Here is a 15,052-nt window from a genome sequence, read left to right on the forward strand (position 1 = left end):
AGGAAATAAGCCATACGGACATTTGGGAGAAATTTGTTCCGGGCAGAGGGATTGGACAAAGTCCTTATGGCTGAGCAAGCCTGGCATGGTCAGGAAACAGCGAGAAGGCCCTTGTGTCTGCAGCGAAGGGGGAGAACTGCCCCAGGTGAGGTTAGAAAGCAGGTAGGGTAAAGGCAGGCAGGTAAGGTGGTCTGAGGCCATTGTAATGACTTCCAGAATTGGGACGCTATTTGAGGGTATGGAGTGCTGAGTCATGATGTGATATATTTTCAAAGCATCACTCCAGTTGCTCTTCTGAAGAGACTGGGGGGGGGGGGGAGGGGGAATCACAAGTGTGGAAAGGGGTAGACCATTTCTGAGGCTAACTGCAATAATCCAGGTGAGGATAATGGGAGCACCAGCATTACCGGCACAGGCAGTGAGAAGAGGCCAATGATTCTGGATGTATTTTGAAGGCAGAGTCAATAAACTTGGGTTTTGGCCTAAATAATGGAAGGCTGAAGTTACCACAAGATGATTTCATTATTCATAGCAAACATTTTCCTTCATTCTGTTGTTTTGGTACACTTTCTTCCTGGTACTCTAATCAAAACACAGATTGTATTAAAAGCAAGAAACTTTAAAATCTCAACCCTATTTTTATTGGTTCTTCATTATGATTGTTTGTAGTAGACTGTAAGAATGAAGAATTTTTCCTCTCCTATCAAGAGATGTCTATTTCTCTATTTGCATCGGAGAGGCATGTAACTTGCTCTGGCCAATGTTACATTAACAAATGTGAGGGAAGCACAAGCTTGAAAAGCCTTATGCACTCTCTGAGCTTGGAACCCTAAGGCCAGCATGTAAAGGAGCTCAAGATAACCTGCAAGAATGGAGTGCCCTGGTCAACAGCTTGCCAACTACAAGACACATAAATGAGGCCATCAACCACCAGCTGATGGGAGAGGCATGCACCAGCCTAAACCAGAAGAACTGCCCAATAAACCCAGAAAATTGTAAGCTAAATGACTGGTTGTTTTATTAAGGCACTTAGTTTTGGGATGGCTTAAAATGCAATTTGTTATGCAGCAGAAACTGATACACTCTTGAACAAGTACATTTTCTTCTAAAAGGACAGAGACAGTAAAAGAGGGTTAGAAGGAGGGACAGAGGAGCCTTTAAAAATGGGGTGTTTTGGTTGCAGGGCTTTTTAAGACAAGGATTCTAATATCTTTCTTTGCTATTCTGATTACCCATAATATCACACATTTTTCCTCCACACACCTGTGAAAAAAAGTTAAGTGGGACAAAACTAGGGAACAGGATAAAAACCAGATTGTTTCATATTTGAATTATCTACCAATTTGGGAAAAAAATTAAGCTCAAGATGTATGTCAATTTTTAACTCACAGGGGAAAAACTGAGCAATTAATTGAAAAACAAAAAACAAAACCCCTTGTTGGCATCCTTGGGCACATGGCCGTATTTGACTTGATGACCATCCAGAACCTGGAGCATTCTGTAAGACTCTGAGCCATCTGGTCTGTGTCCAAGACCACCACCAGTGCCTTGCACCACGTTCTTTCCCCTCCATGCCTGATGTCTGCCTCAGGTTCTGCAGAAGCAGTCAGGGCATCCATACACTCTTCTCTGCATCCTCTTCTGTATACCTGACTCCATCTCAACTCATGTCCCCCATCACCTTGCACCATCGGTCATCTCCCTTTAGCCAGCCTGTAAACAGGTAAATGCAGCCTGTAAAACCCTCCCCTGACCAAGGTACACCTTAGGCTATGATCCTCTGCCTTCACCGTCAAACTTTCTAAAAGGGTATTCTTGTGTGTAGCCTCCACGGTCTCACCCCTAGTCACTCCATCTCTCTGTCTGGCTTAGGATCCCAGTACTCACCTAGACTTTTCTTTCAGTACTCAGTAACAACCTCCTCAATGCACTATCACTTCCTAATCCAGCTGCTCCACAACTTTTTGCATCATCAAACGTTGCTGACATTTCATTTCTTGAAATTCTTTCTTCTCTGGGCTTCTATGACAAAATGCTTTCCTGCCATCGAAGCCCCTTCTCAGCTCCATACACTACTCCTTTATCTTTCCTCTTTATCTGCCCAATAAAAGAAGGACTTACCCCAAATCCTACTGTCACTCTCTCTACAAAGAACACGTCCCTTGGCAACAGCATGATTGCACCTCTCTTCTCCCAAGCTCCCGTCCCTACATTTTTACTGCCCAGCCAGAACCTACACCTGGGTGTCCCATGGGCATCTCAACTTAGACTGCCCAAAGCTGCACTCATCCTCCTACCTCCTGAACCTGGCTTCCCTCCAGAGTTCCCACTACTGTTGTGGCAGTTTATGAACCAGACTCAACATTCTGAAAGCATATATGCACCCCTATGCCTACTGCAGCATTACTTACAATAGCCAAGATATGGAAGCAGCCCATGTCCATCAACAGAAGATGAAGTGGTACATACATATAATGGTATATTACTCAGCCATAAAAAAGAATGAGATCTCGATATTTAAGACAGCATGGATGTACCTAGGGAGTATTATGCTAAGTGAAGTAAATCAGACAGAGAAAGACAAATACCGTATGATTTCACTCATATGTGGAGTCTAAAAAAAACAAAACAAGTGAATAAGCAAGCAAACAAAAAGCAGAATCAAGCCTATAAATACAGAGAACAAACTGATGGTTGTAAGAAGGAAGGGGGCAGAGGGATATATAAAATGAGTGATGGGGAGTGGCCTCCAGTTATGGAATGAAAAGGTCATGGGGACGAAAGGCACAGCATACTGAATACAATCAGTGGTACTATAATAATGCTGTACGGTGACAGATGGCAGCTACATTTGTGGTGAGCATAACGTATCAACTTGTCAAATCACTACGTTGTACATCTGAAACTAATGTGATATGGTGTGTCGACTATACTCAAGTAAAAAAAATACTTTTTTAATAAATAAAACTGAGGTAGAAATAAGTGTGCTAACATGTAAGGATTTCCAAAATGGACTACATGAAAACAAATAAGAAGGTGATGATGGCAGCTAATACTTACTGAGCACATACTATGTGCCATACTCTGTCCTGAAATCCGAGGATACATGTTAACCTGTTTGATGCTGACAGGAGGAAACTGAGTCAGAGAGATGTGCAGTAACTTGCCCAAGGAGAAACAGCTGGAAGGATAGGGCCAGGATCCAAACCCAGTGTGGCTCCCCAGGCTACACTATCCTGTCACCTAAATACAGAGCAGACTGTGCAGTGTGACATTATTGGCTTGATTTTTCAAAGAATATTTTATATAAGTATATAAGGGTATAACCATAAACAGATATAAACATAATACATTAATAACACATATAGAAAGAAATGCATGAAACTTTTAATAGTGGTTGCATGCAGAGCAGGACTGGGGGTCTGGGCAAAAACATACGGTTCAATTTTCATTTCAAACCCTTTATTTTTTTTAAAGATTTTATTTATTTATTTGACAGAGAGAGAGAGAGCACAAGCAGGTGGAGTGGCAGGCAGAGGTTAGGGAGAAGCAAGCTCCCCACTGAGCAGAGAGCCTGACATGGGGCTCAATCCCAGGATCCCGGGATCATGATCCGAGTCAAAGGCAGACACTTAACCGACTAGGCCATCCAGATGCCCCATTTCAAACCCTTTAGTGGAGTCTGAATTTTTTTATAGTGTGCACATATTACTTTTATGTCTTTCTTTTTAAGTATATTATTCCTGTGGAACTCATGACTTCTGCGGGTTTCTCCTTCCATTTTCCCTGTAGCCATTTGTTGTTCAATTAACAGCTGTATGAGAGAAGGTTCCAGGGAAACAAAGATGCTAACCATTGCGATCTCCCAGCTTTGCTAAGAGTCTGGCAAGAAAGGAAGCTTAAAAGCATATAACTTGTGACTCGTGACAGACAACCTCTAAAACTTTCTGAACGTAAAAAAAAAAAAAAAAAACAACTTCATATATAAAAAATCTTTTTGTAGAAATGCTTACCTTTTAACTTCAAACTATTTTCCAGTGTTATAAAATTTTCATAGAAGATGAAATATATCTGAGAATAGTTGGTCTCAAAAAACTGCTTAAGATCACTTGCATCCACATTATCTGAAAAGAAAAAGTTACCATTATGACAATAATCTTACCAACTGTCAGATCAAATATCAGAATTCACAAACAACCTTTTCAGAAATGAAGGAAAGTAAAAACTAGTTTTATCCCCCTATGAGACAAAACAGAACAATGACAATAGTATCCCCACCCATTTGTTCTCCACAAAGAGATCTTAGTTGGCCTAGGGCCCCTCCCGCACAGGCAGACCCCTGCAGGAGACAGATTCAAGGGTATCAGAACCATGGGGGCACAGCTCTCAAACACCAGCTAGAAGGCCAGAGGTTAGTACAAGTCTGGGGAGGAACAAGATGCCTTCCTGTGGGGGGTGGGGAATAGAAGTTCAATGAGGAGAGGGATGGGGTTTGTACATCTGAAAAACAATTTTGCTCCTGGAGTCCTACATGGCCCAGTCTCTCCTCCTTCCCAGCTGACCTGACACCAGCTCAAGAGTACTAGCAGGCACTCCCCAGCACACCCACCCACTTCCACCTTGGCCACTGATCAAAGCCTTCCCTCCCGCTCCCAGGTGAGCTGTTCCACTCCTGTTTGGACAAAGGGAAGCCCGCCATGTGTTCCTAGAGTTGCCCTGAGCAGTGTTTCTCCCTGTTGCACCAGGTATGCTCAACCAGGGACTGCAGGTTGTGCAGGGAGCTTAGCCCAGCGGTAACTACTGGGGTTCAGCAGCAACAGAGCCACTTCATCCAGGGGCCCGAGTATCCCTCACAACTCTGGTCAGAGTACTTATCCACTGTCAACATACCTTTGTACATTTTCCTTGGCTGTACATTTTCCTTGGCAAACAGATTGGTTGTGCCATTTAAACAGGGTCCTGACCAAGGTGTTAGCTCTTGGGAAGAATACACTAGTCATCTCGGGAAAATTAAGAACAGCTTCTTTGAATTTTGCAAGGATTACTCAAGAAACAAATGTGCTGCTATTCAATCTATGATAAAGTGGATTCAACTGAATTTTGGGGTCCTAATACTGTGACTATATATGAACACATCCATTACCATATTTAAGTTCTATAAACTTAACACTAATGCTGGTGAATCTAAGGTGTTGTTTTCCTCTGAGAACCACAAAGGGGTTTTCATACCAAAAAAAACCTGACCTGGTTCTTTGAAATAATGCGTGTAATGTGTGTAAAGTTGTATCAGCTGCCAATTTCACATTCTATTTTCTGCCCCAAAATAATAGCACAGAGCAATGGAAGTTCCTAGTAACTAACAAATTTACCTGTGTGAAAGCAGGTAGCAATGAAACTAGTCTTACATTCTTATGAGCTACATAATCTTGGCCAAGGAATCCTTGAGTACCTTCCACAGAATGTGCACTTCCAAGAAAGGATTCTGTTCATTTTTACCCCAATATGAACTGCTGGCCCACCCACTGCTAACTGTTCCCTCTGAAGCATACTTCACCTGCCAGCTCCTATTGGCATTCACTGATAGCTGAAACATCCCCAGCCTGCCCAGAGACTAGGTCAGTGCCTCTGCTATTGCCCCACCAGCTAGTTCTCTCTGGGTCATAAAACATATCTCACTTTACTTAATACCTGGTGGAATCCCTCCCATTGGAATTCTTGACTTAATTCTGAAGGAATGATAGGTCTTCTCTGTTGGAGATACTACCAACCCTACAGAACCCTCAGTCCATCCCATACGTCATTACGTCCTCTGCACCTAGCACAGTATTTATCTAGTTCAATATTTTCTTGAAGAGTTGAAAAAAAAGAAATGGCCTGTAACATATATGGATGTTAACACATATAACATAAAACGATAGGATAAAGGCCACAACGTGTAAACCATTAATTAGATCATATGCCTATAGGAAAGAAATGGTCTCACCCACTTTCAGATCCTGGGTACTATCAAGAAAGAGATTTCACCCCTCTGCTGAGGACTCCAGATTTCACCCTGCAAGCTCTACTCTCAAAGCCTGCTGCCAGCTGGATTTCTCCACCTGAGGGACTACAAGGCTCCTCAAATCAAACATGTACAAAGGAAAGTATTGTTCTCCCCTCAAATTCTATTCTTCCCTCAGGGCCCGCCACCCACCCAGCTGCTTGTCATCCCAGGTTCTTCTCATTCCTTCACAGCCCATCTCCGGGGTGTCAGTTCTACCTCCAACATGCTCCAGCACTGGGTACTTCAAGCCCTCCTCGGCCCTGCCTGGCATATGTCACCATGAATCCTCACCCAGACTGCAACAAGCCCTCTGCCTGGGCTCCTGCTTCCACTCCTCCCCTCCACAGGCCATCCTCCACCATGCAGTCAGCAGAAAGACTGAGCACTGTAAATTAAACCAGGTCATTCCTTCACTCAAAACCTCCCAGTGGCCTCCAGTAGTACTTATAATCCAAACTCCTGACCACGGCCTACAAGGCCCTGTGTAGTTTCCTCCATTCAATGCCAACCTCATTTCACAGCACTCTGTCCTTCACACCCTACATTCCAGCCATCGTGGCTTCTTTCTATTCCCTGAATTTCTCAAACACGTTCTCCATTTGGGGCATCTCTCGTATGCTGTCCCTACCCCCAGATCCCCATATAGCTCATTCCTTCTCATCCTTCAGAACTGGGATCACACATTACCTCTTCAAAGAAACCTAAAAGTGCCCCTGTATGTCACTCTTCACATGCCATCCACTCGCCCTACCTTCTTCCTTCACAGGCTCTGCAATGGCTGGATGCCTGACTGCTCACCAGTGAACAGGCCTTGGATATATAATGCCATAAGCAAGCAAGCAGTTTCCCTGGCATTGAGGATGTGGGTGCACTGACACAGCAATATGACACAGCGAGGTTACTAGGTGATCGATGACTCCCTCATCTTCCCTGGGTCCCCCTGGGTCTATCAGAGATACTCAAATAGAGCAACCTGAACAAAGAGGGTTCTAGTCAAGGTTGAGGAGCACTCATACGGACTGAGGTGCTCTCATGAAACCAAAAGTCCAGAAAATAGCCACTTTCCTCCTCAGCCATTCTGTATCTTTCTTGTGGATGAGGTATGAATGGGACAGAACTTCAAGTACCCACCATCAAGACCGTTAGATACCTTTCAGGTAACCTGATACACAGGGAAACTAAGAGCATGACATCTGTAACACATTCAGTTTTATTTATAAATGTGAGGACTGCTCACTGGTCTAGGAGTCCTCTTCACATGATTCCCTCCTATAGCACTTAAGATTCATTGACTTCCTTCTTCACTGACTGACACTCCACTAGAATGGAAGCTGTATAAGGTCAGGAATCTCATCTGATTTGTTCACGGCTCTCTTCCTAGCTCCAGGAACAGAGTTTGGTACCCAAAAGGTACTCAAGGCATATTTGTTAAATGAATAAACAAAAAATAAATATTAAATATTTTATATATCTCTAATTCAATAACTGGAAGAACTGATTTGTCTGATTGTTTAAAAGCAAGACTCATCAGATGAATATTTAAAAGTAAGCCTAGATCTTGAAGGAGACCACAGATACTGGAATTTAGCTTCCTGCAAAAGGGAACACAAGAAAATTAGAACGGGCTGATTTTTAACAAGGCTAACTTCAAAAAGCATAGAGATGAGGAGGAAGGCTTTGTTCAGAAAAAAAACAATGAACAACAAACAAACAAAACAACTATGATCAGAAACATCCTTTAGGCAGATATTCTTTATCAATTCACTTGAACATTACTGAGCCAGTACCCATGCCAACTTGCCTTGAGCCAAGTGCTAAGAAATTCAAAGAGAGTAAGACACAGGGCCTTCGAGGGTACAGAAGCAAGTAATGCAAAAGGCACCATGACCAAAGCTTATGCAGGGTATCAAAGCAGGGAGTAGACAAAGCCACTTGGGGAGGTTGGGAATATTAATTAATGTTATACATTTATGCTTTAAAAGACACTTTCAGGAATTTCTTTTATTTGACCCTCACCCATAACCCTGTGAGGTAGATGGGGCAGGTGTGATGAAAATAAACTACAGGTTCTAGATCTTACATGACCTGCCCAAGGTAACACAGTCAGTCAGAAATGTGGGCAGAAATCCTATCTGGTCCCCAACTCAAATCTGAACCACACAAAGGCCTCGGAGAGAAGGGGGAATACATCAAAACCAGAAATCAGGTCAGGAATATATAAAAATAATCATCACCTTGGAGATGTAAAGGAGAGCCAGATGAAAAAGAGCAGGAAGATAAGTGGACAGGTGAGAAATGAGGGGAGTGAGTGGCACTGAAAATGGGAACTGCCAATTTCCCCATGAAGGAGCTCACAGCATTCCCCTCCCATAGCACTCGTGGTGAGCAGTGAGGAAGACAGAGCGGGGACAAGTGCTGAACAAGAGAGCCCCGGCCCACAAACTGCCTTTGAGGTGTTGATTTTCAGTATTTGGCACAGACACAAGTACACTGCCTTACTATCATCACAAAGCCCAGAGAAAGAAGTACATTCAAACCAACCACAGAGAAACAACCAGCAGACAGCTTTACAGAGCTAGGGATCATTCCTGCATTTTAAAAAAAATCTTTAATTTCTCATTCTCCTTTACCACCAACCAAGAGCCAATAAACTGTTTGTATTTTAATCTATAAACCACACCAAAAGCTACCATCTCTCCCACTCCTTTGTCCAGCTAAAACCTCTTGTTATTTCTCCCTATCTAGCTGAAAAGCAATAGCAAAGGCTGAGGGCAAAAACCTCCAAAGCAGGGGGGCCTGAGTGGCTCAGTCGTTAAGCATCTGTCTTCGGCTTAGGTCATGCATGATCCCAAGGACCTGGGATCAAGCCCTGCCATCGGGCTCTCTGCTCAGCAGGAAGCCTGCTTCTCCCTCTCACACTCCCCCTGCTTGTGTTCCTTCTCTTGCTGTGTGTCTCTCTCTGTCAAATAAATAAATAAAATCTTAAAAAAAAAAACAAATTTAGGTGAGAAAAAATAATCTTAAAAAAAAAAAAAAACCTCTGAAGCAAACTTTACTAGAAGCAGCTTCTAGTAAAGTCTAGAAGCTACAGGGCCTTGGACAAGTTTTTAAGCACTCTCCTCAATTTCAATCTCAGAAATGGGGCCAACAATGGTTCCTACATCATAGGACTGCCATGGGGATAAAATGAGCATGTCAGAGTGCAGTTGGCATTATATAAATGTTAGTTGTTTTGTCATTACCTAGCTCCTGACAAAGGCCGTCTCACTAGGTGGGAATAACCAGCTTCACCTATCTGTGAAGCTGTAAAACTCAATGACTCATGAAACTCATACACTTAATGAGACTGGCCTTATTAAATGGAATTTGATCCCAATACAGCAATAAGCACTACCAACAAACAAATCTATGAAAGCAATGAATGGGATTATCCCTCCATTTCCTTCCACATAAAATCTTTTTCAACACCATTTCTACCTTTTTTAATTGAGAGGATCATAATAGAGTCTCACGAAAACCTGCTTCAGCAGCCCCCAGGAAGCACCAAAGGAAGGGGAAAGATCCTTATCCCACTCAGGAGCCCCACTGCAAACCCTCAAAAGGAACAAGGAGCTCAGTTCAGTTCTTCCCTAGTAGGGAATGACCCTCCCAGTCCTTCCTACCGCTCCATCCCTCCCACTACCCCCTCCCCCCAGAGAACTAAGAACCTTCCTACACATCAATGTGTAGACGAAGACGATATCATTTACTATTTTACTCAAATTCCTTAGACAATGGTACCGAAAGCACAATGCGCAAGATTACAGTCTGTTATACCGAAAAAGGGGAAATAAATATTCAAGGTGAACCTGACAACCTAAATAAACATAATTTAGAAACAGAGAGGACAAGGAAAATAAACTAGTCAGACGTAAGACAGAAAACACTGACAAGGATAAATGTCATTAGTAGTGCACTCTTACTTAAAAAAACTAATATGACTCTGGTGATTTCACCTTTTAACAACTGCCTTGGTCCTTGTCCTCTTTCCCTCTTGTGGTAGTTTGTAAAAATGCCACAAATTATTCTTTACCTGAAGCCACACCTTTGGATGATGCACACCCACAAATGATTTGGGGAAACCAGTCATTAGAAATATGACCCAGTGGTGGCTGGAGAACCTCAGGTAGTCTCTGGTCTAAAGGATATGAGGAAACTCAAGGAGCAAAGCTGGACCCAACCCACAGTGGAGCTAAGCCCAAGCAACCTGCAGCCAGAGGCAGAACTACCCCAACCACGGAGATTGGTGAGGAAGAAAAACAGACACTTGTTGCCACAAGGCCTATGTAAGCCATGAGGTTTGGGAGGGGCTGTTATTCAACATTACTGTGGAAATGTTGATGGGGAAGAAGAAACTCATCACCAAGCAGCTTCACTGGCCATGAAGGCCAGCAAGCCCATGAAGAGATGACCCCAAGGATAACATTATAAGGAAAAGCAGAAAAAAATGGATCTGAGTAACAGAGGCTGCCCATTGATACAAACTTTCTGTCAACAGTAATCCATGCTAACCAGGATGCAGGCAAGACTCTTTTTCCTGACACTGGCCAGTAGATTTTAGAACCTCCTGTGTGTGCAGTATATTGTGTCAAGGGCAGATGAATGACCCGGAGCTTTGTACCTGGTAAGGAAGTAAAATCCACACAATGAAGCCCTTTCGAGACTCAGAAAGTAATCAGGTCATAAGACAGCAGGTATGCTGATTGTGCTTCAATGGTAAATCAACACTTTCATCATCATTATTATTAAAGAGAAATACACATCTGAAAAATGCATCTATTTACAGACCTAAAAATGTCCCTGGTACTGATTATATGCAAATGCAAAATCCTGATGTGGATGAAATACTAATTTACCTAGCAGATGAAAGGCTCAGCCCCAGTACATCAGGGCTTTGAAAGGAGATGTGGTTAAGGACGTGGTGTGAGAAGTCTGGTGGAAAAGGGTGAATCATGAGTTGGCCCTACTCATCCCCCAAAGTCAGCTTGCAGATAAGGACACCTGGTGTGACACCACACCCACCCAAAACCCCACCATGCAAAGTTATTTCTAGAAGCTCTGCAAAGCTTTAAGAACTCAAAGATCAAAGTCCATTCTGCAAGCACATTTTTTCTGATGCCATGGAGACTTCAAATTTCAGAAAAACTCTCTCAAAGTGCCATGTTTTCAATCCACATCCACTTTTAGGTATAAATATCATTGGATGTATTTGACATGGAATTACTCCTGGAGTCATCCAGAAGTTAAGCAATAATGTACTGAAGATAACCCTTACTCCACCCCACCCCAACATGAGGAGATCCTTTCCTTGCTCCTGCATGACACCCAGCCCCTATTCCTCACCTCCCTACCACAAGACGCCTGACACCAGACTCAATAACTAGACAACCGTTAGACTAGGCACACACCAGGGATGTCCCCCCTGGCCTTCCCCCTGGTTTCCATCCATGTCCCTAGAAATCCAAGCTTCCCACATGACCCACATCTCTGACTGTCACCTCCATACGGCTCTGGGCATCACCTAATCTCACCCCAGCTTCCTAACCACAACCCTTCCACCCCCTATATCCAATAAAGCTTACCAAATCCCCTCTCCTGCACCACATCCATTCTGGTTCCCCTGAGGGGATTGCTTCGCCGTGGACTATCAGGTAAGCCTTTCATTATCCTACACCATATGCCAGCGGGCCTAAGACCAGATCGACATCCTCCTTGCTCCCCACTGCAATATCCAGACCATGGCACACCAACACCTCTCTGCTATTCGAACAACCAGTCTACATGCCAACGAGCCCACCCACCCAAGCTGCACACAGTGTTTCACTCACCCCGGCACGCTCTCAGAAGATTTCAGGGCCTGGCTCACTCTTTCTCTTGTAACCGGTACTGATTTCAGCATTTACAAAGGTCGTGCCTGACTTCCTCACCCCAACGAGGCTGTCCTCCACCCCCTCTCCCACAATGCATGTCCACAGCACAACCTAGACCCAGGCACTGCTTGTCACCTCCCCACATCTGGGGTCCCAGTTTTGTTCCTCTCTCCTGTCGCCTGCCATTTCCCCTTGTCCCTGCTCAGCCCTTCTAGAAAGCTAATTCCAGCAACTCTTCAACCCTACCAGGTCCTTGAAACCAAAGACCCCATCATCTATCTGGTCATTATCTATGCTCCTTAACTCTTCACTTCTTTTTTCTTCAATTTGGTTTCCATATTCACTCAAAAGCACCCCAGTCTCAGTTTTGACCTTGAATCAATTGAATGTATTTATGTGTGCACAGGCCAGATGCTAGACATAAAAAAGGATTTTTTTAATTGTTTTAAATTCTGAATACATATATAAAAGAATAAGTTTCATAAATATGTAACTTGTGATATATGATAAAAAAAATAAACACTTTAAACCCACCCACCTAAGCAAGCATCCAAGCCAATCAGGCTTTTGCCCCAACATTCAAGCGAGCCCCATCCACACTGTTAATCCAATTTTCAGTCCTCTCCAGGGCTAAGAGCAGATACACAGGTGCCTCTACACCCAAGCACCACCAGCCTGGCCCAAGAGAAGGAAAAGGCCCCTAGAACCCCGGCATAATGATTCTGGAAGCATACTGGGGCCTAGACTATATATTCCTATTTGCAAAAAGTGAACTCATCTTTTAGTTTTGCTGATAGTTTTGTTTCCTGCATATATTATAGGAATATTGTATATACCAGTTATAGTGCAAAATTTTAAATTCTTCCCTAAAGATATACATGTATCCAAAATTTTACCATGATTGATGATTTACTTCCATAGATATTCTCCACAGCATTTAAACTAAAAAGTAAGAGTGGCCTAGAGAGACACTGTTGGTTTCCCTCCAGCCCTCCACCCCACCCACTCCCACAGACAGACCTTTCCTCTTCCTAACAGAGCCCCTATCTGTTCAGGGCTCATCCTCCCCCACAAAGTCATGTCCTTCAGGGAGGCTGGCCTATCCCTGGCCCTAGGAGGTAGGACCTGATGCTGCTGAGCCAATTACGGTGCCAACACACCCCTTGCCAGTGATGTTTAGGCTCAACTATGACCCAACACTGTTCAGTAATAAATGGGAAGAATTCTGACAGAGATGTTTGGAAAAGATTCATTGTTTTTAAAGAAAGATAAAGAAGCATTTCCTCTTTTCCTGCCTCTGGACGTTGTTCTGTCTGGGTGCAATGCTTGTTAAGGGCTGCAGGCATTTGGCCACCTTGAGGACAAGCCTGCCACACTGAGGATACTAAGGATGGCAAGGCAGGGAAGCAGAGAGAGTTTGGACTGTCAACATCACAGAACCGCTGAATGAATTAGCTGGCTTGGGGCCCACCCTGCCTTGGGGCTGCTTTTATAGGAGAAAAAAAAAAATTCCTTATCATTTGCATTTGGGTTTTCTGTTACCTGCATGCAAAAACATCCTTGTAAATACCAAAATAAAATCTGAGAGTTGAACAGGAAACAATTATCAGTATGATTGAAGAGGTTGTAAAAGATATCCATCCTACTAAGATGGATTATTTTCATTTCTTTATACTTACAAGGTAAACTAGATGTAGAAAGTAAAATTCTTACAAGTCAGGAAGATATTAACACTTTGTTATCCAGGACTGACAGTCCACACGTAAACGTAATTCTATATAAAGATGTACCCCAAGTGTTTGAGTTTCTTCCAAAATTTTTCTTGTGATTGAGTTCCAGTTTTAAAGCATTATGGTCTGAGAATATGCAGGGAATAATCTCAATCTTTTGATACCGGTTGAGACCTGATTTGTGACCCAGTATGTGGTCTATTCTGGAGAAAGTTCCATGTGCGCTCAAGAAGAATGAGTATTCTGCTGTTTTAGGGTGGAATGTTCTGTATATATCTAAGACCTCAATGTGAAACAGGAATCCATCAAAATCCTAGAGGAGAACATAGGCAGTAACCTCTTTGACATCGGCCATAGCAACTTCTTTCAAGATAATCCCCAAAGGCTAGTGAAACAAAAGCAAAAATGAATTTTTGGGACTTCATCAAGATAAAAAGCTTCTGCACAACAAAGGAAACAGTCAACAAAACAGAGGCAACCCACAGAATGGGAGAAGATATTTGCAAATGACACTACAGATAAAGGGCTGGTATCCAGGATCTATAAAGAACTTCTCAAACTCAACACCCAAAAAACAAATAAGTCAAAAAATGGGCAGAAGACATGAACAGACACTTCTCCAAAGAAGACATACAAATGGCTAACAGACAGATGAAAAAAAATGTTCATCATCATTAGCCATCAGGGAAATTCAAATCAAACATTGAGATACCACCTTACACCAGTTAGAATGGCAGAAATTAACAAGGCAAGAAACAATGAATGTTGGAGAGGTTGTGGAGAAAGGCAAACCCTCTTAAACTGTTGGTGGGAATGCAAGTTGGTACAGCCACTTTGGAAAACAGTCTGGAGGTTCCTCAAATAATTAAAAAGAGAGCTACCCTCTGACCCGGCAATTGCACTCCTGTGTATTTACCCCAAAGACACAGATGTAGTGAAGAGAAGGGCCATATGCACCCCAATGTTCATAGCAGCAATGTCTGCAATAGCCAAACTGTGGAAAGAGCCGAGATGCCTTTCAAAAGATGAATGGATAAAGAAGATGTGGTCCATATATACAATGGAATATTTCTCAGGAAACAAACTGAGGGTTGCTGGAGTGGGGGTGGGGTGGAAGGGATGGGGTGGCTGGGTGATAGACATTGGGGAGGGTATGTGCCATGGTGAGCGCTGTGAATTGTGCAAGACTGTTGAATCACAGATCTGTAACTCTGAAACAAATAATACATTATATGTTAAAAAAAAAAGAAGAAGAAGAAGATAGCAGGAGGGGAAGAATGAAGGGGGAGAATTGGAGGGGGAGATGAACCATGAGAGACGATGGAGTCTGAAAAACAAACTGAGGGTTCTAGAGGGGAGGGGGTGGGGGG

At 43.1% G+C, this 15,052-nt stretch overlaps 1 protein-coding gene across 1 annotated transcript in view; it reads right to left on the reverse strand.

Annotated features, from left to right (window-relative positions):
- The window catches only part of RALGAPA2 (Ral GTPase activating protein catalytic subunit alpha 2), a 341,780-nt gene that overhangs the window by 305,941 nt on the left and 20,787 nt on the right, over positions 1 to 15,052 (reverse strand). Inside the window, exon 2 of the mRNA XM_025876863.2 lies at positions 4,014 to 4,124. Within this exon, the coding sequence (XP_025732648.1) occupies positions 4,014 to 4,124 (111 nt within the window). The remainder of the gene's footprint in view (positions 1 to 4,013; positions 4,125 to 15,052) is intronic.

This window comes from Callorhinus ursinus, unplaced genomic scaffold (genome assembly GCF_003265705.2).
Source record: "Callorhinus ursinus isolate GAN/ISIS: 27379988/994484 unplaced genomic scaffold, GSC_fseal_2.0 scaffold29, whole genome shotgun sequence".
Lineage (NCBI taxonomy): Eukaryota > Metazoa > Chordata > Mammalia > Carnivora > Otariidae > Callorhinus > Callorhinus ursinus.